This window comes from Hirundo rustica, chromosome 23 (assembly GCF_015227805.2).
Source record: "Hirundo rustica isolate bHirRus1 chromosome 23, bHirRus1.pri.v3, whole genome shotgun sequence".
NCBI classification, from domain to species: domain Eukaryota; kingdom Metazoa; phylum Chordata; class Aves; order Passeriformes; family Hirundinidae; genus Hirundo; species Hirundo rustica.
In genome coordinates, this window is record NC_053472.1 from 3,712,302 (window position 1) to 3,731,577 (window position 19,276).

Genomic DNA, 19,276 nt, shown 5'->3' on the forward strand with positions numbered 1-19,276 from the left:
AATTCCAACTATGTGAGTGCTTCTCTTCAGCCCAACACAACTACCAACACACACGGGGTGAATCAGACACAAAAACGTGGGACACTATCCAGCACCTCCTTCCAGCACCTGTCCCTCGAAAATCTCTGCTCCAGGCAGCGGGAGAAGGAAGAGGAGACTGATTCCTGTCCAGCTCCTCCTTCCAGCACCTGTCCCTCAAAAATCTCTGCTCCAGGCAGAGGGAGAAGGAAGAGGAGACTGATTCCTGTCCAGGTCCTCCTTCCAGCACTTGTCCCATGAAAATCTCTGCTCCAGGCAGAGGGAGAAGGAAGAGGAGACTGATTCCTGTCCAGCACCTCCTTCCAGCATTTATCCCTCAAAAAATCTCTGCTCCAGGCAGAGGGAGAAGGAAGAGGAGATTGGTTTGCCTCATCTTGCAGGCAGGGAAAGCTGGGCAGAGGCAACTGCAGGATAAAAATGGTCAGTGACAGATCCAGGCACAAACAGGGCTCCTCGTGGGACCAAGCAGTCAAACAGCACCCAGCAGCCTCAGCTCCACTCTTCATCTCTTCTTGACTGAATTTCAGGCTTTTTAGCGAGGAAAAGGATCTCAGGAACAGCCCCACTGCTGCCTCATTCGCCTCAACTCCAGTCCCGGAGTGAGCAAGGGCTGCAGAATTCCAGAGCTGTTCCAAGCAGTTTGCCCTTCACTTGACATTTCTGAGCCTGCTGAAGGACTGGAGGCTGAGAGCAAGGTGATCTCACCATCTGACAAGAGGGGAAGGCAATTTCCCAGCAAAACAAACGATTAGGATTCAATTAGCCAAAATAATCTGCAGCCCAAGGAGAGATCTGGGGGAGAGATTCTGGGTGCTGCAAGCAAACTCTGCAAAGTGCAGCTCCTTCGTGGCCTAAATTTAAAAAACTGCTCTGTCTGGCTGTCCTCAGAGGTTTCAATATGCACATATGCATTAGAGAACAAAATTACAGATGTTTATCCAAATTTAACCCAAAACTTGATGCCAGAAGCCAACCACACAAAAATATTAAAGGGACGCTTTTGCCGGTCTGTTGTCACGCAGCAAACCCAGCCTCAGATCAAGGGCTTCAAAATGCCTTGGGTTTATTTCAAATGATCTCCTTCCACTGTCATTTCATGCTTTTACTAAAATAAAAGTCGTGCTTCACAGCCTGTTGCCACTGCAGGTATTAATCCAGCGTGGCACTCTGCAGCCTGGGACACAGACTGGTGCTGGGGCTGATCCCGCTTCTATTTCTGCCTCTCTTGGTGCCCACGAGCGCAGCCTGGCCAAGGGAATGGTGTGCAAAGCTTTTCCTTGACTTCAGTGCACTCGGCTCAGGCTGCCCACTGCGGAAAAGGGCAGAAAAAATAACACCAAGGCCAGAGAAATTAGCACGAAACCCGCTAATAACCCCTCGGTGGCCGCGTGCCGCAGAACCATCTACAAAATAAACCTGCCAGCGCTGCTCCAAGCTGTCCTTCAGGCACCTGGCACGACATCTTCTCGCTGGAAAAGGATAAAACCCGTGCTTTCCGGACAGCCAGAATGTTCAGGACGTATGGCCAGGTCAGAATGTTCTGGATGCAGGGGGAGATGAGCGACCTGTCAGTGAGGTTTGCTCTTCCTACCGCACCGCCAGCGGACGGGAACATTCTGATTCCTCAGATCCATTTGCAGAATTCGTAAGGAGCTGAGGCCTCTCCTTTCCCAAATGCCAGAGCCATAGTTATATGTATGTGGGTCAGCTCTAGTGGTTTTCAGCCAAGAATTATCAGCACCTATTTCTTGCCCCTGAATAAAAGGCACAAAGGAAGATGTAGGAGCAGGAGGATCAATGGGGACAGGAAGGACTGAAAACGCAACATTTGAACCCGTAACGTGAAGGTCAAACAGCACAAACGGGCACAGCAGCACCATTATGTAAATCTGACAGAACTATTTTGCGAAGCTTCGCCAAAAATTGGGGAAGAATTGATTTGGAAATCCAGTTTCATTCGGGATCATTTGCAGTGCCGCGGGACGGAGCTCAACGGCCCTGCACGCAGCGGTTAGCACGAAATTGGGAGTGATTTCAGCAGCTCCATCGCCTCCCTGGGTAATCGAGGAGCCACGAATCCCAAACACCCACGTTCGTCACCCCTGTGTGTCACAGCGAGGACTCGCTCCGTGCCTGGAAGCGAGGACAGAGCCGCCCCTGCCGTCCCTGTCTCACCAAGCCGTCATTTTACATCTCGGAGAAGCGGCAGGGCTGGAAGGGCAGAGCTGGGTGGGACGAGTGTGACAGCTCAGGAGCCTCTCCCTCCCCTCTCGCACGCCCTCAGAGATGGATTTCCAGAGGCAGGGGAAAGAAGGGCAGGGATCAGCCTGCTGGAGGTACCCAGGGCCCCCGCAGCCTCCAGAAAGCAGAACTGAAACTGCCTGAAGTCGATCTTCACTGCTCCCTGACATCAAACAACTTCTAATTTTAGCTCTGCTGTTCTGTAACCCTACCTAGTTCCCATCCCACCCCCACAACTGCATAATGGATCCTCCCCTCAGATAAGTAGGGTGTCGGAACATTGAGAGGTTGGTTGGTTGTTTTGTTTGTTTTTTTTTTTCTTTTTCTCACCCACAGGCACTAGCAGAAAAATGAATTACAGATTTATTTTTAGTGGAGCCTCTGGCCCTTATTTTCTCTGTAGGTTCCAGATCACAGCCTCTGCAGCTCAGAACTCTCCCAACCAACATAGCAGCGCAAGCAGTGCAGAAGGAACCACAAAAAGAAGGAAAATCAGACGAGCAGGGTTTTGCTCAGTATCTCATTTATGGGACGTCAAGTTCAGCCACCGGCTTGTTTTTGTCCCTGCAGCGCTCTTCTGGCATTAGATTCTCATTTTTCATCAAAGATCTAAATTAGTTTCCATCTCTGCTGGATCACGAACTCCCCAAAACTCCTAAGAAGGAAGAGCAGGGCAAGCAGTACAGCCTGAGATGGAATGGGAGAGAATGGCTGCTGTGGTTTTTGGCTTTCTGAGATTTAAAGCTCGAGGCCTGGCTGATTACAGTCCCTGAGGAGCTGTGAGATAACAGTGATGTCAGCCCGGAGGCAAAAGCTCTCTCTCACAATCCCAGGTCACAACATAAAGCACGTTAGAACACAAAAATGACTGATTAAACCAAGACACCAGATTCTGAACGAGGCAATTCGCTGTTGTTATCTGTCCTGACAGCATCCTCGGGGGCTGCAGCATCATTCCTGCCACCAGGACGCCGCGCTGGAGCGGTGTGACGGCACAGCAGGTCCTTGCATGGTGCCACTGTCACGCCGTGATGTCACCCAGCCCCTCCGGCTGTCCCCTGGCGCTGCAGAGCCCCGGCCAGATGGGATGAGATCATTTTGGGCAGGATGAGGCTGCGTGCTGCAAGAAGTGCAGGGCAGGGAGTGAGGGAGCAGCGTGCCTGGGCCAGCACAGGCCCTGGGCTGGGCAGAGGCTCCCCGATATCACACGCAGCGATTTGGTGTGGTCGCACAGCACGGGATGCACGTGGGGCCTGGAAAGTGGGAAAAAGCGAGCCCTGTTGCTAAGGGTCAGCTCCTGCTGGCAGCTTTCTGTCCCTCGCTGGTACAGACAGAAATCATGTGTCTCTCTGAGCATGGCTCCGTGAGGAAATCCGGGTTAACCCCAGCAGTGCCGCTGCTGCACCAAGGACCAGAGGATTTGTTTGCATCCCATGCGCTGGATGATTTTTCTTCATAGAAATTTCACGTGTCAGCCCACATGCAACACCCCAAGCAAGTTCAGAGAACCCTGCCTCCATTCTGTGCTTAAATCTGTGCTCCTCCAATCAAGCCAGCAGGGACAAAATGATTTGGGCAAAGCAGGACCTGGAATAACATCCCCAACTGGCATATTGCAGCACAACCAAATAAACAAAGCTGCCTGTAAATATCCTAGGGGGAACAGAGTGACAGCTGCAGAGATCCAGACTGCTGAGTAATTAAATAGGGGCAGCGATCGGAATATTTGATTTTGGGATTGGGATGAAGGGGGGATGCTGAAGAGGCAGGGCTTGGGCAGCACTTAAGTGATTCCAGGGATTGATCGGGATCTTTATGGAATCCCAGCAGAACAAAGGGGGCCCGGGGCTGCCCGGAGCCCCCGGGGCCCTGCCCGGAGCCCGGGAAAGGGAGAGGGAAGAGCGTCACCTACTGAAGCCGAGCCAGCGCTTCCTCCGGCGCTGTAATCTGCTTACGTCCCCACGAATCCTCCAGCAGCCTCCCCGCTCAGCTCCCGGCCTGCACCATCACCAGGATGCTCCAACGCGAGCTGCCAGAAGCGCTGGGATCAACTGGGAACGCCAAAGCTGCCCAGCTCCGCCATGAGCAGGTCCCCGAGCTGCGTTTGTGGGGAGGCAGGGCTGGGGACGCAGGCACCGCGGAGCCGCTCCATCCCAGCCTTTCCAGCATTCCCAGCACATGCTTTGCTCTCCTGCTAGTACACGGAGCTATTATGCAACTCCTCAGCCCAACTGCACAGCGCAGAAGGCAGCAGATCACTGCGAGAGAGGTGCTTTTTTTCATTTAAAAAAAAAAAAATAAAATAAAAATAGCGCAATATTTTCAAATGTTAATATCCGTATCATTTGTACAGCCTGCGTGAGACAGGGCGATGTAAACACAGGGAAAATTCAAAGGCTCTCAGCACAATTAAATAAAAGACAGAATTAGAGAAATTAGAAAAAGAGATGACCTATTGAGTCATCCCTGCCTCGGGTCTGTCCCCTGGGGCCCAGTACAAGATGCTTCCTCGTGCTATACTGTAGTGCTTTTATTTTTTACATAGGGAAAAAAAAAACCAAAACAAAACCCAAAAACACAAAGATAAAATTAAAATAGCAGCAATAAGAAAAAAAAAAAAATGCAAAATAACTTTGCTGTTTTCTCACACTTCACAGGCGAGGATCTCAAAGCACCACATTCATCCTGATGCAAACCAGCGCACTTGAGAGGGAGGCTGTTATTTCTATGATTACTTCCTTTTTCATTCCAAAAAAAAAAAAAAAAAAAAAAAAAAAAAAAGATTAAGGAAAAGAAACAGGCCTTCCCTTCGCTCTGGTCATCCAATTCAACCCAAATTACAAAGTCACATTCCACTGTTAACTGTGGAACCGTTCCCATCTGATAAAGTTCTGGTTAAATCAATTTCATCATCATAATTCAAAGCCTATTTGTTCCAGCTAAGTGGTTTTGACATATTGGAAATTCAAAATAGTTTCGAGATGCTCGGGATTCTACATAAGCCTTTGGCAGCCAAGTTTATATAATATTTATATTCAGCTATATAACTGTGTCCTCTATTACATACATTTATATTTACCTACCCCTGTAAAATACAAACTTGACCAACAAAATATCTACGTGCGAACCTTTCAGACGCGCACACGCACACAGAGCTTTGTCAATTGCCTCTCACCCACACAATGTTTTCTTTCACTGCCCACTTAGCCAAACCTGGTGAGTTTCCCCCCAAAACACCCAGGAACGATGAAAGAATTAAGGAGCACTGGGGTACCTTGCAGGCGGCTCTCGGCTCCCTGGAACTCTGCCGTGTTCTTACAGGAGGAGCATCGCCGACAGCCGCTATTTAAAGGACAAGCCCAGCAGGAGCCATTCCGCGCACGCAGCATCCCAAACACTTTTTTTATCCCCGCACCTTTTTTTTTTATTTTTTTTCCGGCAAGAAAAGCCGCCCGTGTTTATTTTCCCGTGCGATGGAGCGGCCGCCGAGCCCGGGCGATGCGGTTCGTGCCCGAGCCGGCAGCGGAGCAGGGGATGCAGCCAGAGCGGAGGGAGGCTCGGGGCATCACGGCGGGATGCGGAGCTGCCCGGCCAGCGGCGGCCCAGCTCCGCATCCACCGCCGGAGCCTCTGCCGCTGCCTCCCCGGCCGCCGCATCCCTCACCCGCATCCTCCCCGGCCGTGCCGCAGCGGCCGAGCCGGCAACTCGGCGGAGCGCATCCCTTTTTGAATTTATTCCATTTCGGGGAGGGGGCCGCAGCATCCCCCCCCCCCCGCCTCTCTCCAGCCATCACCACCCCTTTGCCGCTGCCCGCGCTCTTACCAGGCGAGCTTGAAGCCTTTCATTAGTACAGCCACGACAATCCGCTGCCCGTGCCCTTGTGTGCCCGCTGAGAGCTCCGGAGGTGCCAGCACATATTGGAGCAGCCGCGGCCGGCGAGCGTCCCGCGGGGAGCGCCCAGCCCCATGCGCCGAGCCGGGGCACGGCCGCCCCCCGCGCCCCCGGAGCCGCGGCGAGGCGCGCAGGGCTCCCCGCAGCAGCGGCAGCAGCGCCGGGGGCTGGGGCTGGGGCTGGGGCTGGGGCTGAGCCGCCCCGCTCCGCGCTGAGCATGTGCAGCAGCGGCGGGACCGCGGCGTGCCACGGCACCGTGAGCCCGGGCAGCGCCCGGCCCCGCTCCGCCGGCCGCGCCCAGCGCCCTGAGCCCGCGGCTCCTCCCCGGGGCTCCGCGGAGGGGAGGATGGACGGGCAGGGGGGGCTCCGGACAGCCCCGGGCTGCGAGGGTGCCTGCCGGAGCGCGCTGGGCAGCCTCGGACGCTGCCAGGGATGGGGCATCGGCCGCTCTGCTCCAGGGTCTCACGCCCCTCACGGTAAAGAATATTTCCAGTTATCTAAGCTGAACATCCTCTCTGTCACTGTGAAGACATCCCCGCCTTCCCCTGTGGCTTTGTGCCCCTCACAGTAAAGAATATTCCCAATTACCCAATCTAACTCTCCTCTCTGCCAGTGTGAAGCCATCCCACCTTGTCTGGTCACTCTGTGCCACTCACAGTAAAGAATATTCCAAATTATCCAATCTAACGCTCCTCTCTGTCAGTGTGAAGTCATCCCACATTGTCTGGTCACTCTGTGCCCCTCATAGTAAAAAATATTCCCAATTACCCAATCTAACTCTCCTCTCTGCCAGTGTGAAGCCATCCCACCTCGTCTGGTCACTCTGTGCCCCTCACAGTAAAGAATATTCCCTATTATCCAATCCAACCCTACTCTCTCACTCCACAGCCATGCCTCCTTCCCCTGTCACTCCGTGCCCCTCCAGGTAAGGAATATTTCCCATTATCCAACCTAACCCTCCTCTCTGTCCATGTGAAACCCTCCCCTCTCACCCCCCCATGCTCCCATCTCTCTTGCAGACTCCCCTCAGTCCTGGCCGTACTTCCCCACGTGTGAAATCACTTTCTGCAGCCAGCAAGAACACGTGGGAGTTTTGAAGGCCCCTCATGCACGTGGGTTGTTTTCCCTTGGCCTTTTTTATTTCTGTCTGCCCTTCTCTTCCAGCACAAGGTCCTGTCCATGGAGCTGGAAGAAGAGGCAGAGCAAGCCCCAGTCCTCTCCTCCCTTTGCCAGTGCTGCAGTGATGCTTGTGGGGGGATTTGCCAAACCACTCCAATTCCCTGAGTATCCCAGAGCAGGGAGGAGCTGAGTGTTCAGGCCGAAGATGAGAACTCCATCCCTGCTGATGCTCTGGAAGCTGGGACGTGAAACCTGAATTTCCCCTCTTTCAATTTCTGTTTGTCCTATCACCAGCTCCTGACAAAGATCCCCTCTGCAGCTTCCTGAAGGGAATAGAGTCAGGCGCCACCAGGCTCACCTGAGGGCTGTGAAAACTAATGGAAAGCCGAATTTCCTAATGAAAAAAACCCCAAATTTCCTAATGGAAAACCAAGTTTCCTAAAGAAAAATGGAATTTCCTAACGGAAAGCTGATTTTCCTAATGGAAACCCAGATTTCCTAATGGAAAACCGAATTTCCTAACGGAAAGCTGATTTTCCTAATGGAAACCCAAATTTCCTAATGGAAAACCGAATTTCCTAACGGAAAGCTGATTTTCCTAATGGAAACCCAAATTTCCTAAAGAAAAACCGAATTTCCTAACGGAAAGCTGATTTTCCTAATGGAAACCCAAATTTCCTAATGGAAAACAGAATTTCCTGATGGAAACCAAAATCCTGAGCGAGGCAGGGGCCAAGTGCCTGCTCTGGAGCTGAGGGAGGGGATCTCACCTGGCAGCTCTGGCACTGGGGGAACAGCAGGGCCGTGGTTGCACCATCTCTCAGGAGAGCAGAGCTCTGCCCCCCACACCTGCACCCCACACCCGTGGGGCAAGGCCTGGCCTGAAGGGAAAAGTGCCAATTATTGCATTCCCACCCCCATTTCCTGCAATACACGGTGCTTTTCCCTGCAATTCCTCTGTTCATCTCACGGGATCCGAGCACAGCCTGCTGCTCCTGCACGCAGGTTGGGAGGGAGCGGGGCAGTGCATTTCAAATAATTTCATTATTTCTTCGTAAAGTGCTTCGAAAAGCGAAGCCTGGCGGTGTCCAGGGATGGACATCCACGCTCTTATTCCACACAGAGTTCTGAAGGGGTTTGGCGCTGGCATAGCAACAATCTGGATTATAAATCCAGGAGTCTGTTAGTTTCAGGGGTGGTAAAGAGAGCAGGCAGCTGTGTGTAAATAAACATTCTACTCCCTTGAAAAGCTGTAAATGGTATTTTGTCAGTTTTGTTTTGCACTCACCCCCCCCAATCCCCGTGGCTGCAGATGATTATGGGTGGACTGACACGAAAACTTGAATCTGTAAAATCACCGCCTTCGTTCTGCTCACTGCTGGGGGGCCAGGGGCTGCTTGGGGCAGTTGCACAGCTCTGCTCTGGTTTGCAAAGCTTTCAGCAACATCTCTCCAAGGAAACCCTGGGATTCTGATGCCCACATCCCCTTTGGAAAGTAACAAATGTGGTTCTCTGCTTTCCTACTGTGCCTAATAACAACTAAGATTTTTATTTTTTTTTTATTTCTGATTGTCCCAAACCCTGGAGAAATGAAGAGCAGCAAAGTTCCAGTTCAGAATTCAGCAGAAAGTCACTTTTGGAGGGCTTGGATGGTTTCAGGGCAGGTGAAATGAAACAGCATCTTGGGCTGAAGTTTGAGAAATTGAGGAAGCAACGCTGAAATGAGGAATTCTGCAGGAGAGATCCCAAATCCCTGCTTGGGGAATTTGCTCCAACAACAGCTTTGCAATGCGTTTTTTTGTTCATTTCTAGACAAAAAGCTCTCATTTAACCATAAAGTCGGGCACAGGCCTTTCCCCACGACAAACAGCCTGGAAAAAAACACCTTCAAATCTCACCCCACATAATCCCAGACTCAGCCCTTCTTAGGTCCAACCTACACCAGCTTGGGCCGGGCTTTGGGCTGGGCTTTTCTCCAGGAGCAGCTTTGCCACTGTGGCCTGCAGGTTGTCAAGGAGGGAGGCAAATCACAAACGCTGCAAAATGGGTCAGGAGACCTGCAAGCTTGGCAAATCTAGGACAGACTAATGCTGGAGAGTCACATGTCGGGAAATCAAAGCTCGGGCAAGAAAGGTATTAAGAGATAAGCAGTCATGCACTTTTTCTTTTTTTTTTCTTTTTTTTTTTTTTTTCTTTTTAATCCAAATAACGTGAAGGGTGGGGAAATTATCAAAGGAAAGAGATGGCTGGGAAGGTGTTTGTTTAATTCCAACTCTGGAATGTGCTGTCCAAAATCCTCCCAGCAGCATCCTTGGAAGGACTGTGGGTCACCCCCACTCAGGTATTCCCAATCCCAGATTCTGGCTGATCTCCAGCTGCAAGGACGAGCCCTTCACTTCCCCCCCCATCCTCTGCACTTAACTATTCCAGTGGGGAAAAAGGAATTTTTTAAAAAAGGTATTAAAATGGAAATGAGGCAAGCCAAAAGCAGCTGCAGGTATCAGGAGGGATGGGCTATGCACAGCCACCTCCTCAGAGCTAAGAATACCTATCAGTCACACGCAAGATGAATTCCAGATTAATTATCTACCCACTCCATCCCACTAAAGGGGAAAATGGAGGAAAAAAACCAGACAGAGCTGTGGCTGGAGGGGTCCAAACCCATTTCTGGCCTCTTTTTTTGGAAAGGGGAGCCCCATAAACCCCTGGCTCCTCACTGCTCTGTGCAACTGCAGGGGGTAATTCAGAAAATGGTTGTAAAAAGTGCCATTGATATATCGTCCTCATCTGTATAAATGTCGATTTAAGTGGTGAATCTCTTTCCTGATCATGTTTTGCATTCGAAAGAGCTTTCCCAAGCCATTGGTATTTTGGTAAAAATTCTTTTTTTTCCCCACGAAAAAATTAAAAATAGGCATTAAAAGGGTAAACACTGGGTTTCCTTAGAGTTTGTTTTGATGTTTTATGAAAATAAACATAATAGCTGAGCTGAACAGCAGCTCTGAAAGATGTGCAGGTGCCCTCCCAGAGCCATACATACATATTTTCACCATTTTCATCCCCTCATACAGGATGTTAGACCAGAGGTTCATTTTCCCCTCCAGCCATAAATGCCGTAAATCCAATGATTTTATTGGAATGCCATTCGGATTATTTGGGGGAGGGAATCTCATTTTTTTTTTTTGTTTAATTAGATGCATCATCTGCTCAGCACAAACAATAAATAACAATAAGACAAGTTCACGTGGTTGCTGCCTCACCCCTGTCCTTTCTCCCAGGAAAATAAATTTCTCATAAACTTCAAAAAGAATTAAGATAATTTGGATCCTGGCCCGGCGCCAGTAACATTTGGAGCATTCCTGGTCCAGATCAAGAATTCCATGAATAAAACCTCCCTTGGGGCTCCTGGTTGCTTCCAGCACCGGTCAGGAGGAGGAAGTCAAGCGGCAGCAGCGCACACACAAACACTAAAAACAGCAGCAAAGCCAAAACCGGGCAGAACTTTCTCAAACTGAGGAAAAACTTGGGAGGTGGGGAGCAGCAGACAAAAATAATCATTAAAAAAAAGAGGTTGGAAAAGAAGTCCGGATGTTTTCCTGACCTGTAAGTACAAAGTGTCGAGGCCTCGTGGATTTTAAAAGTTAGGTCTGGAATACGCAAAACCAGAGTTTTTTTGGTTGGTTGGTTGCTTTTTTTCCTGGCCTCCTACTTGGATGAAAGAAATTGTGGATGGTGCTGCCCAGATCAAACAGGGCAGTGCAGAGGCAGGAGCATCTGCACAAAGGGACAGGCAGGCAGGAATTAGGGCTTGGTGCTGGAGGAAAAAAAAATATATTTAAAAAAGGCAATTTTCCACCAGGATTTTGTCACCACCCCAGTCAGGGCCTGGGGGGAAGCTGGAAGCACAGAGGCAATCACAGAAAGTAAAAGTCACGCAACAATGTTTAATATTTATTAAACATTATTTTGATGTTTATTAAACATTATTGCTCTTTATAATAGCAATGCTGTGATATTAATAAATACTAAACATTGTACTACTTAAATATATTTAAATACAAATATATTTACTGGTACAATGTTTAATATTTATTAAACATTATTTTGATGTTTATTAAACATTATTGCTCTTTATAATAGCAATGCTGTGATATTAATAAATACTAAACATTGTACTACTTAAATATATTTAAATACAAATATATTTACTGGTACAATGTTTAATATTTATTAAACATTCTTTTGATGTTTGTTAAACATTATTGCTCTTTATAATAGCAATGCTGTGATATTAATAAATACTAAACATTGTACTACTTAAATATATTTAAATACCAATATATTTACTGGTACAATGTTTAATATTTATCAAACATTATTGCTGTTTTATTTGCCCACAGCTGTGTTGACCTTCTCCCCTCACAGACAGTTCTCCAAGCGATCCCAGCCAAGTGCTACCTGCTAAAAACCAAGGAAATCATCTCTAAAAACCTCTGTGATGCTGTGAAAAGGCACCTTGGCTGCCTTCACTCATCACCCCCTTACAGCTCAGGAGAGGAGCACATTTCCCTCAAGGTGCAACAAGTGAAAACCTCTCTCAGAACCTCCTAATATTCAGATTTCCATGTGTGTGTTTGCAGGGCAGAGAAGGTAACAAGTAAACCAGCTTAAACCTCTCTCACAGCATCCCAAAATTCAGATTTCTGCATGTATATCTTTGCAGGGCAGAGAAAGTAACAAGTAAACCAGCTTAAACATCTCTCACAGCATCCCAAAATTCAGATTTCCATGTGTATGTGTTTGCAGGGCAGAGAAGGTAACAAGTAAACCAGCTTAAACCTCTCTCACAGCATCCCAAAATTCAGATTTCTGCATGTATATCTTTGCAGGGCAGAGAAAGTAACAAGTAAACCAGCTTAAGCCTCTCTCACAGCATCCCAAAATTCAGATTTCCACGTGTGTGTGTTTGCAGCGTCAGGGGGTGAAAGGAGCTCAGTATTTTACAATCTCCATTTCCCCTGGGAAGTCACCCCTGCTTTCTCAAGAAGCTCCACACTGACCTGATCTTTCCCCCCCTTCTCCAAGAGCTGAATTTGTTTGTTCCCCCGGCACTCAGCAAGGAGCAGGGATGGGACAATGCAGGGGTTCTCTTTCAGCGCAGCTGGAGGTGACACAGCCCCGTGTCCCTGTCCCACCAACAGCTCTAAACCCAGCATGGGGATGAATGATGGATTAAAACCTCATTTCTCCTTTATTATTATTATTATTATTATTATTTTGGGGGGAGGGACCATCCTCTGGCATTCTAAATTCTGGGGACAGCCTGGAAGGTGCCTCAGCGGCAAAGGAAGGAGCAGGGTGACACAGTGGAGAGCAGCTGTGACAGAACTTGACAGAACACTGACGTCCCAGCCCGTGGCTGCTTCTGGAACCTTCCAGCATGAGGAAACAAATCTCTTCAACCTCCTCAGAAATTCTTCCAGACTGACCCCAGCGGAAATTAAAGCGAAATTAACAGCATCCCTTTAATGCTCCAAACTCCTTACAGGGGCAACTGGCTCAAAGTCAGCAAAGAAAACAGAATTTTGGGTTTTTTTTAATAAAGAACCGGGGACTAAACGTCAGCACTCGCCAAGGTTAAGTTCAAATAAACCTGTGCATGTTCCAGGAATGTCTACATAACTGATTCCCACGTTGTATCTCTTTTAGAAGGTTCAAACTCAGTTTTCCATCTTTCCAAAAAGATAATTAGATTTTTTTTTTTTTTTCCCCCAGTACATTCATGCTAAGATGGTGCTTTAACACTGCAGGCCACATTTCCCTTTGATTAAAACCAAAAAACTACAAAACAGGTACCGAGAAAAACCAATTTTCAAGTGACTCTGTTGTTTCTGTCATGGAAAATGTCAGGTTTTCAACCCAGAGAAAAAAAATCTGAGCTCCCCAAAACGCCACCACAACTCCAGCTGAAATGCCACAGACCCTTCAGCATCCTCAGTGGGATTTTTTCCCTTTTTTTTTTCCCAAGCTCTACAGCTTGAAGAGGGTTTGCAGCAGCTGAGGTTGCAGCAAATACGACAGCGAGGATGAGTTCACCTCTACAAAGCGACGCTTATCCAGAAGCACATCACGCAACCTAGCGATAAACACTTAAAAAACTCAAAAGCTGCGCCAAGGAGCAGCCCAGCCCCAGGGCAAAACCTTTCCCAGCACCATCCAGGCTTCTGGAGCCGAGGAGGATGGAGTGTTCCAGCTGGGATCAACGCGACAGGGAGAGCTCAGCGGGATTCGAGCTGGGACGCGAGCCCCGCAATCGTTTAATCACGGACAACAGCGGGGGTTCACCATGGAATTTTATGCCCAGGAAGGAGATCCTCCCCGGAATTCGGCAGGGAGATCGAGGATCCGGGCAGAGCAGCCTCCAAAGCAGGGATTTACAGCTCCTCCTGCCCTTCCCCACCCTGTGCGAGCCTTGGCTCCCTCCGGCCACGCTGAACTTCACCGCTTGGCGAGACAAACACGTTTTGCAGACACATCCTCCACACTCCAGCCCCGCTCTGGTCCCTTTCGGTGGCCAGGAAAGCAAACCTTGGCTCTGAAGGCACCGTGCCGTGATGTTCGGACACTCAGCGGTGCCAGCCTGGTGCTTCCCAGCCATTCCCACCTGGCAAAGCCATCTGGATCCGCCCAGTTCCACTCCCAGATTTCCCGGCTGCCAGCCCGCAGGAAAGCAGAACCCACAGCCCAGCGAAAGCAGGCGGCACAGGCAACAGAGAAGCCTCACAGAAAAAGGGTGGAGGCATCCATAAGCTCGAGTTACTTTCTCGCTTGACACTCCCCCCGAGATCCTTCCCAAAAAAAAAAAAAAAAAGTGGCTGCCAGAAGAAATTTCTTCTCGAGCAGACATACCTGGGAGTGGAAAGCTGCCCCTAAAGCACCATCTAGTGTCATTCCCTCACCCAGCAGCCGAGCAGACCCTGCCAGCATCCCTGCGCCCACCTCAGATGCCACGGAGGGACCACAAACCCCCCAGTTTCCCTCCCTGCCAGCCCCGACCTCCGCCTCCAGCACCAACACTCCAGCATTTCCTCCAGCCTCACGCCTGTACCATCCTCCCAGGGTGTAAAGCCCATCCTCAGCCCAGCCCTGGCTGTGCCAGCAGCAGGGAGGGCGGGCAAGGGGCAGGAAAAGGTCGAGGGGCAGGGTAAGAAGGTGCCAAGCGAAACCACTTACGCACAGTGAGGCCGGCAGCATTTCCATCCTACCTTTGCTGTCGCCATATCAGACGTCTCCATGCTTTCTGCTTGGCCTAGCAGAGAACAAGAGCATCGGGGGAGAAGGGAGGGAGGGAGGGGAGAGAAAGGGAAAGTCAAAAGAGGATGAAGAACAACGGGCAAACAACTCGACAGGAGGGTGAGAGCAGTGAAAGTCACGTAGGGGTTAGTCCCAAGCTTCTGCCCCCCCCGAGAAAGGCAGCAAAAGCATCTCAAGCGGATGGCCCCAGGTTAGGAACTCGTTTGGGGCCTGGCACAAGACCTGAGTCACTGCCATGCCCCCAAGTCCTCCCCTCTGCCACCACCCAGGGGTCGAGCAGGATGCTGGGGGACAGAGAGGACCCTGCTCCTCCTCCTCCTGCTCCTGTTCCCAGCTTCCATTCCAGGCTGAGCTCCTGCAGTGAGCAGGGAACAGCCCAGCTTCAGAGAGCAGGGAACAACCCAGCTTCCATCAGGGGAACACCCCAGCTTCAGAGAGCAGGGAACAACCCAGCTTCAGAGAGCAGAACAACCCAGCTTCCATCAGGGAACAGCCCAGCTTCAGTGAGCAGAACACCCCAGCTTCCAGAGAGCAGGGAACGCCCCAGCTTCCAGGGAACAGGGAACACCCCAGCTTCCAGGGAACAGGGAACACCCCAGCTTCCAGGCAGCTGCTCATCCTCCCTCTCGCTCTGTGGGAAAGGAGAACCACACACCCCACCACCCCCCCGGCCACCCCCGAGTGGGCATTCCAGGAGTCAGGAGCAAAGGAGGAAAGCAGGTGGGTTCTGGGCAGTGCACAGGTACAGGAGGAGTGCTCAGACACGAGGGGGGTTGACGTGGGGAGGAAAGAAAAGAGTGAGGGGGGGCAGGCAGGCAGGCGAAGCAGCGATGGTGCAGAACGGCCATACCGGACACCAGGGACACTGGAAGGTGCGGAGCAGAGCGCGGGCTGCGGGCTGCTCGGCCGCATCCCCCTGAGCACACTCACCTCACAGAACACTCACAAACGATTGGGGCTGACCCAGTAACTCTTTGGTGCTCGCTCAGCTGGGGCTGGAGGCACCGAACCCCCAGCGAGAGGCGCGCTCGGTGCCAGCAGCAAGAGGCACCCGTAGCTGCGTGGCCCTGCCTGGATTGGCGCAGCACGCTGACTTCATGCCTCCCCATTCATCCCTGCCGGTCCTCCCGGCCTACTTTGCCCCAGTAAATCAGCCCGGAGCCCGTGAGGCGGCACAGCCGGCCCCAGGAACGCGGCTCAGCTCCCCCGAGCGCCCTGGCACAGGGCGGGCGTGAGCAGAGCTGGCGGCGAGGGAGGCAGGGGAAACGCTGCAGAGCTGAGACTGAGAGAGCCACTGAGGGCGAGGAGCATCACTGCCTGAAAGTGCTTATTCATCATCCCCCTGGTGCTCAGGCGCGCAGCAGGAGCGTGCAGAGACCCGCAAATGAATTTACAGCAGGGTTTGAACACACCGAGGGTTTGAGCACACAGAGGGTTTGAACACACACAGGGTTTGAACACACCAAGGGTTTGAACACACACAGGGTTTGAACACACCGAGGGGTTGAACACACAGAGGGGTTGTACACACACAGGGTTTGAGCACGCTGAGGGTTTGAACACACCGAGGGGTTGAACACACCGAGGGGTTGAACACACCGAGGGGTTGAACACACACAGGGTTTGAGCACACACAGGGTTTGAACACACTGAGGGGTTGTACACACCAAGGGTTTGAACACACCGAGGGTTTGAACACACCGAGGGTTTGAACACACACAGGGTTTGAACACACACAGGGTTTGAACACACCGAGGGTTTGAACACATACAGGGTTTGAACACACCGAGGGTTTGAACACACACAGGGTTTGAACACACACAGGGTTTGAACACACACAGGGTTTGAACACATACAGGGTTTGAACACACCGAGGGTTTGAACACACACAGGGTTTGAGCACACTGAGGGTTTGAACACACCGAGGGTTTGAACACACACAGGGTTTGAACACACACAGGGTTTGAACACACCGAGGGTTTGAGCACACTGAGGGTTTGAACACACACAGGGTTTGAACACACCGAGGGTTTGAGCACACACAGGGTTTGAACACACCGAGGGTTTGAACACACACAGGGTTTGTACACACACAGGGTTTGAACACACCGAGGGGTTGAACACACACAGGGTTTGAACACACCAAGGGTTTGTACACACACAGGGTTTGAACACACACAGGGTTTGAACACACCAAAGGGCAGCTCAGCCTCTGCAAAAGCACTGCACTGCTGCTCCCCTGGGCACACTCACTCCCAGGGAGCAGACCCAGAATGGTTTAGTCTATTCAGTATTTTACACCCCTTGTAGACCTAGGGGGGTTTAGTATATTCAATATTTTTCAGCCCTTGCAGACCCACGAGCATTTAGTATATTCACCATTTACCAGCCCTGGCAGAGCCACGAGGGTTTCGTATATTCAGTATTTTCCACCCCTGGCAGACCCATAGGAGTTTAGTACACTCAGTATTTTCCAGCCCTGGAAGACCCATGAGGGTTTAGTATATTCAGTATTTTACAGCCCCTCCATCAGCCTGTGCTGGAGGGAATTGGGACAGATGTCACCCTCCTGCAGATGTGCAGAGGGTCCAGCAGGCTGGGAACAGGCAGCAATCTTTGTTTTCTACAAGCTAAAGCACGCCCTGGAAAGGGCCATCAGCACAGAGCGGGCTCCTGGCTTGGCACACAGCAAATGTGTGTTTGTGCTGTGACGCCTTCATGCATGCTTGCACAAACCCAAGCTGGCACACTGCACCTCTGTGCTCAGAATACACAAATCCCGGGGGAGAGAGGAGGTTCACATGGGATCTGGGGAAGGAATTCTCCCCTGGGCGGGTGAGGAGGCCCTGGCTGTGGCTGCCCCTGGATCCCTGGCAGTGTCCAAGGCTGGGTTGGAGGGGCTTGGAGCAGCCTGGAATGGTGGGAGGTGTCCCTGCCCATGGCTGGATAGGTTCAAGGTCCCTTCCATCCCAAACCATTCCATGATTCCAGGAATTACAGCCTTACCAGGGACATAAAGCCCCTCTTCTGAGCATTTATTTCAACCTCCTAAGGCATCCAGCGCAGACACAGAGATCCACAAACAGCAAATCCACACACTGCTCCCCAATCCCTCTTTCATGAAGCCACTGATGTCCCTTAATGACATTTCTACTTCTGTGATTTTCGCCGAGTTCACAGCAGCGTGGGAAGGAGAAACAAACAAACAAACAAAAAACCCCACACAACAGCTTCGTGAAGGACAAACCCTGAGCTAAAGAGCCATCATCTCAGCAAATCCTGAGCGAAAGAATCATCATTTTGCAACCCAGAAAAAGTCCAATTTCCACGTCTCAGCCTCTTCACAACAGAGGCTCCCTGTAGCTGCAGCAGCTCCTGAAGCTAAAAGCAAACAGGAAACATCTCCTGAGGAAGTCCAGGGTTCGGAAGGGAACAGCCCACTGTGAAATGCCTGAGCTCTGGGTAGGAATTCCAGGCTCTAAAAATAACCACTGCCACGGTCGTGTTAGCCCGGGGTTCGAGCTCCTAATTGCCTCCAAAAGGACATCTTACAAATTAGAAAACCTTGCTTTTTGTGAGCACCACCCTTCCAACGGTCACAACCCACAGCCAGCAGGGCATCCTCTGTATGGCTTCACGTTCCCCAGAGCAGCCTCGCCTCTCAAAGACTCCCAGGGACTCAAAAATTCCCTTCTTCGAGTGCCCACGCAGTGCAAACAAAGGGCTGAGGAGGCTCAGACAGATTAATTTGCCGGGAAAGGTGCGTGACCTGCAGGCAGAGAATTCAGCCTGCTGCCCGTGAGGCACCGCTTCAGCCCATATGGTAACAAAAAAAAGGAAAAGGAAAAGGCTGCAGGAGTTAGGGAAGCACCAAAAAAAACCCCTCAGTGGGTCTGTGAAATGCATGCAAAACAAAACCTGTTAGTGACAGAACCAGTGGGAGGGGAAATTAGAAACAAATCAGGAAATGTTACGGGGAGAGAGGAAGAACTGCTACAGAGAACGTCAGGATGTAAGGAGGAGAGAGTTTAATCGGTATGCACCTCGGTTACAGGTGTACAGATCCCCAGGAAAAGGTGGCAGGTGGGTAAAATCCCGAGTCCTTCCCGAAGTCAGCAGTGATGTGCAGCGTTAGAGATGCCATCACGGCATCTGCCAGCTAGGGCACACCTCCATTTCCCTGGGAAAAATCCTCAGCAGGGACTCCCTCTGTGCTGCAGCAGCTGGGAAGTCACATGAGGCTTCATTTCCAGAAAAAAAAAATAAAAAATAAAATGCATTTCTCTCTCTCTGGGCATGACGGGAGCTGTAGTTCCATGGCCAGAGCAGAGAGTGCCTGAGAGCCATTTCTGAGCTGTGACTGCAGCCTCTGTCCTGAGCAGAAACCTGCACCCTGGGGTCCTGGGAGGGAGAGAAAAATGCAACAGCAGCACGGCACCTTCTGCTACTTGGAATTAGAGAGTGGAGAAAAAACACCCCTCCACCAAAAGGAGAAAAATAATTCCCCAGGGAGAGCTGGGAATAGGGAGGGTGTTTGTGCCGGGAGAATGAGGGGCAGCACCAGGAAGGCTGAGAGGCTGGCATGGTTCAGAGTGTAACTGCTGCTTTCTTGAGCAATATTGGAATGAAATATTCTGCTCTCACACTGACTTTTGGCTCTTTCCTTGCCCTC

The 19,276-nt window shown here is 50.8% G+C and overlaps 1 protein-coding gene across 6 annotated transcripts in view; it reads right to left on the reverse strand.

Moving 5' to 3' along the window:
* GRAMD1B (GRAM domain containing 1B) overlaps positions 1 to 19,276 on the reverse strand; it is a 129,868-nt gene that overhangs the window by 53,641 nt on the left and 56,951 nt on the right. Inside the window, exons 1-2 of one of the 6 annotated variants that reach the window (XM_058423394.1) lie at positions 15,535 to 15,593; positions 14,556 to 14,599 (exon numbers count right to left, since the gene is read on the reverse strand). The exons of 3 other annotated variants lie outside the window; for them this stretch is intronic. Coding sequence is in view for 1 of the 3 variants with exons in the window: in XM_058423391.1 (XP_058279374.1) it covers positions 6,103 to 6,125 (23 nt within the window). In the remaining 2 variants the exon portion in view is untranslated. Of the gene's footprint in view, positions 1 to 6,102; positions 6,217 to 14,555; positions 14,600 to 15,534; positions 15,594 to 18,647; positions 18,787 to 19,276 lie in introns of those variants that run through there. 2 more of the 6 variants (XM_058423395.1, XM_058423391.1) reach the window with 2 other exon arrangements.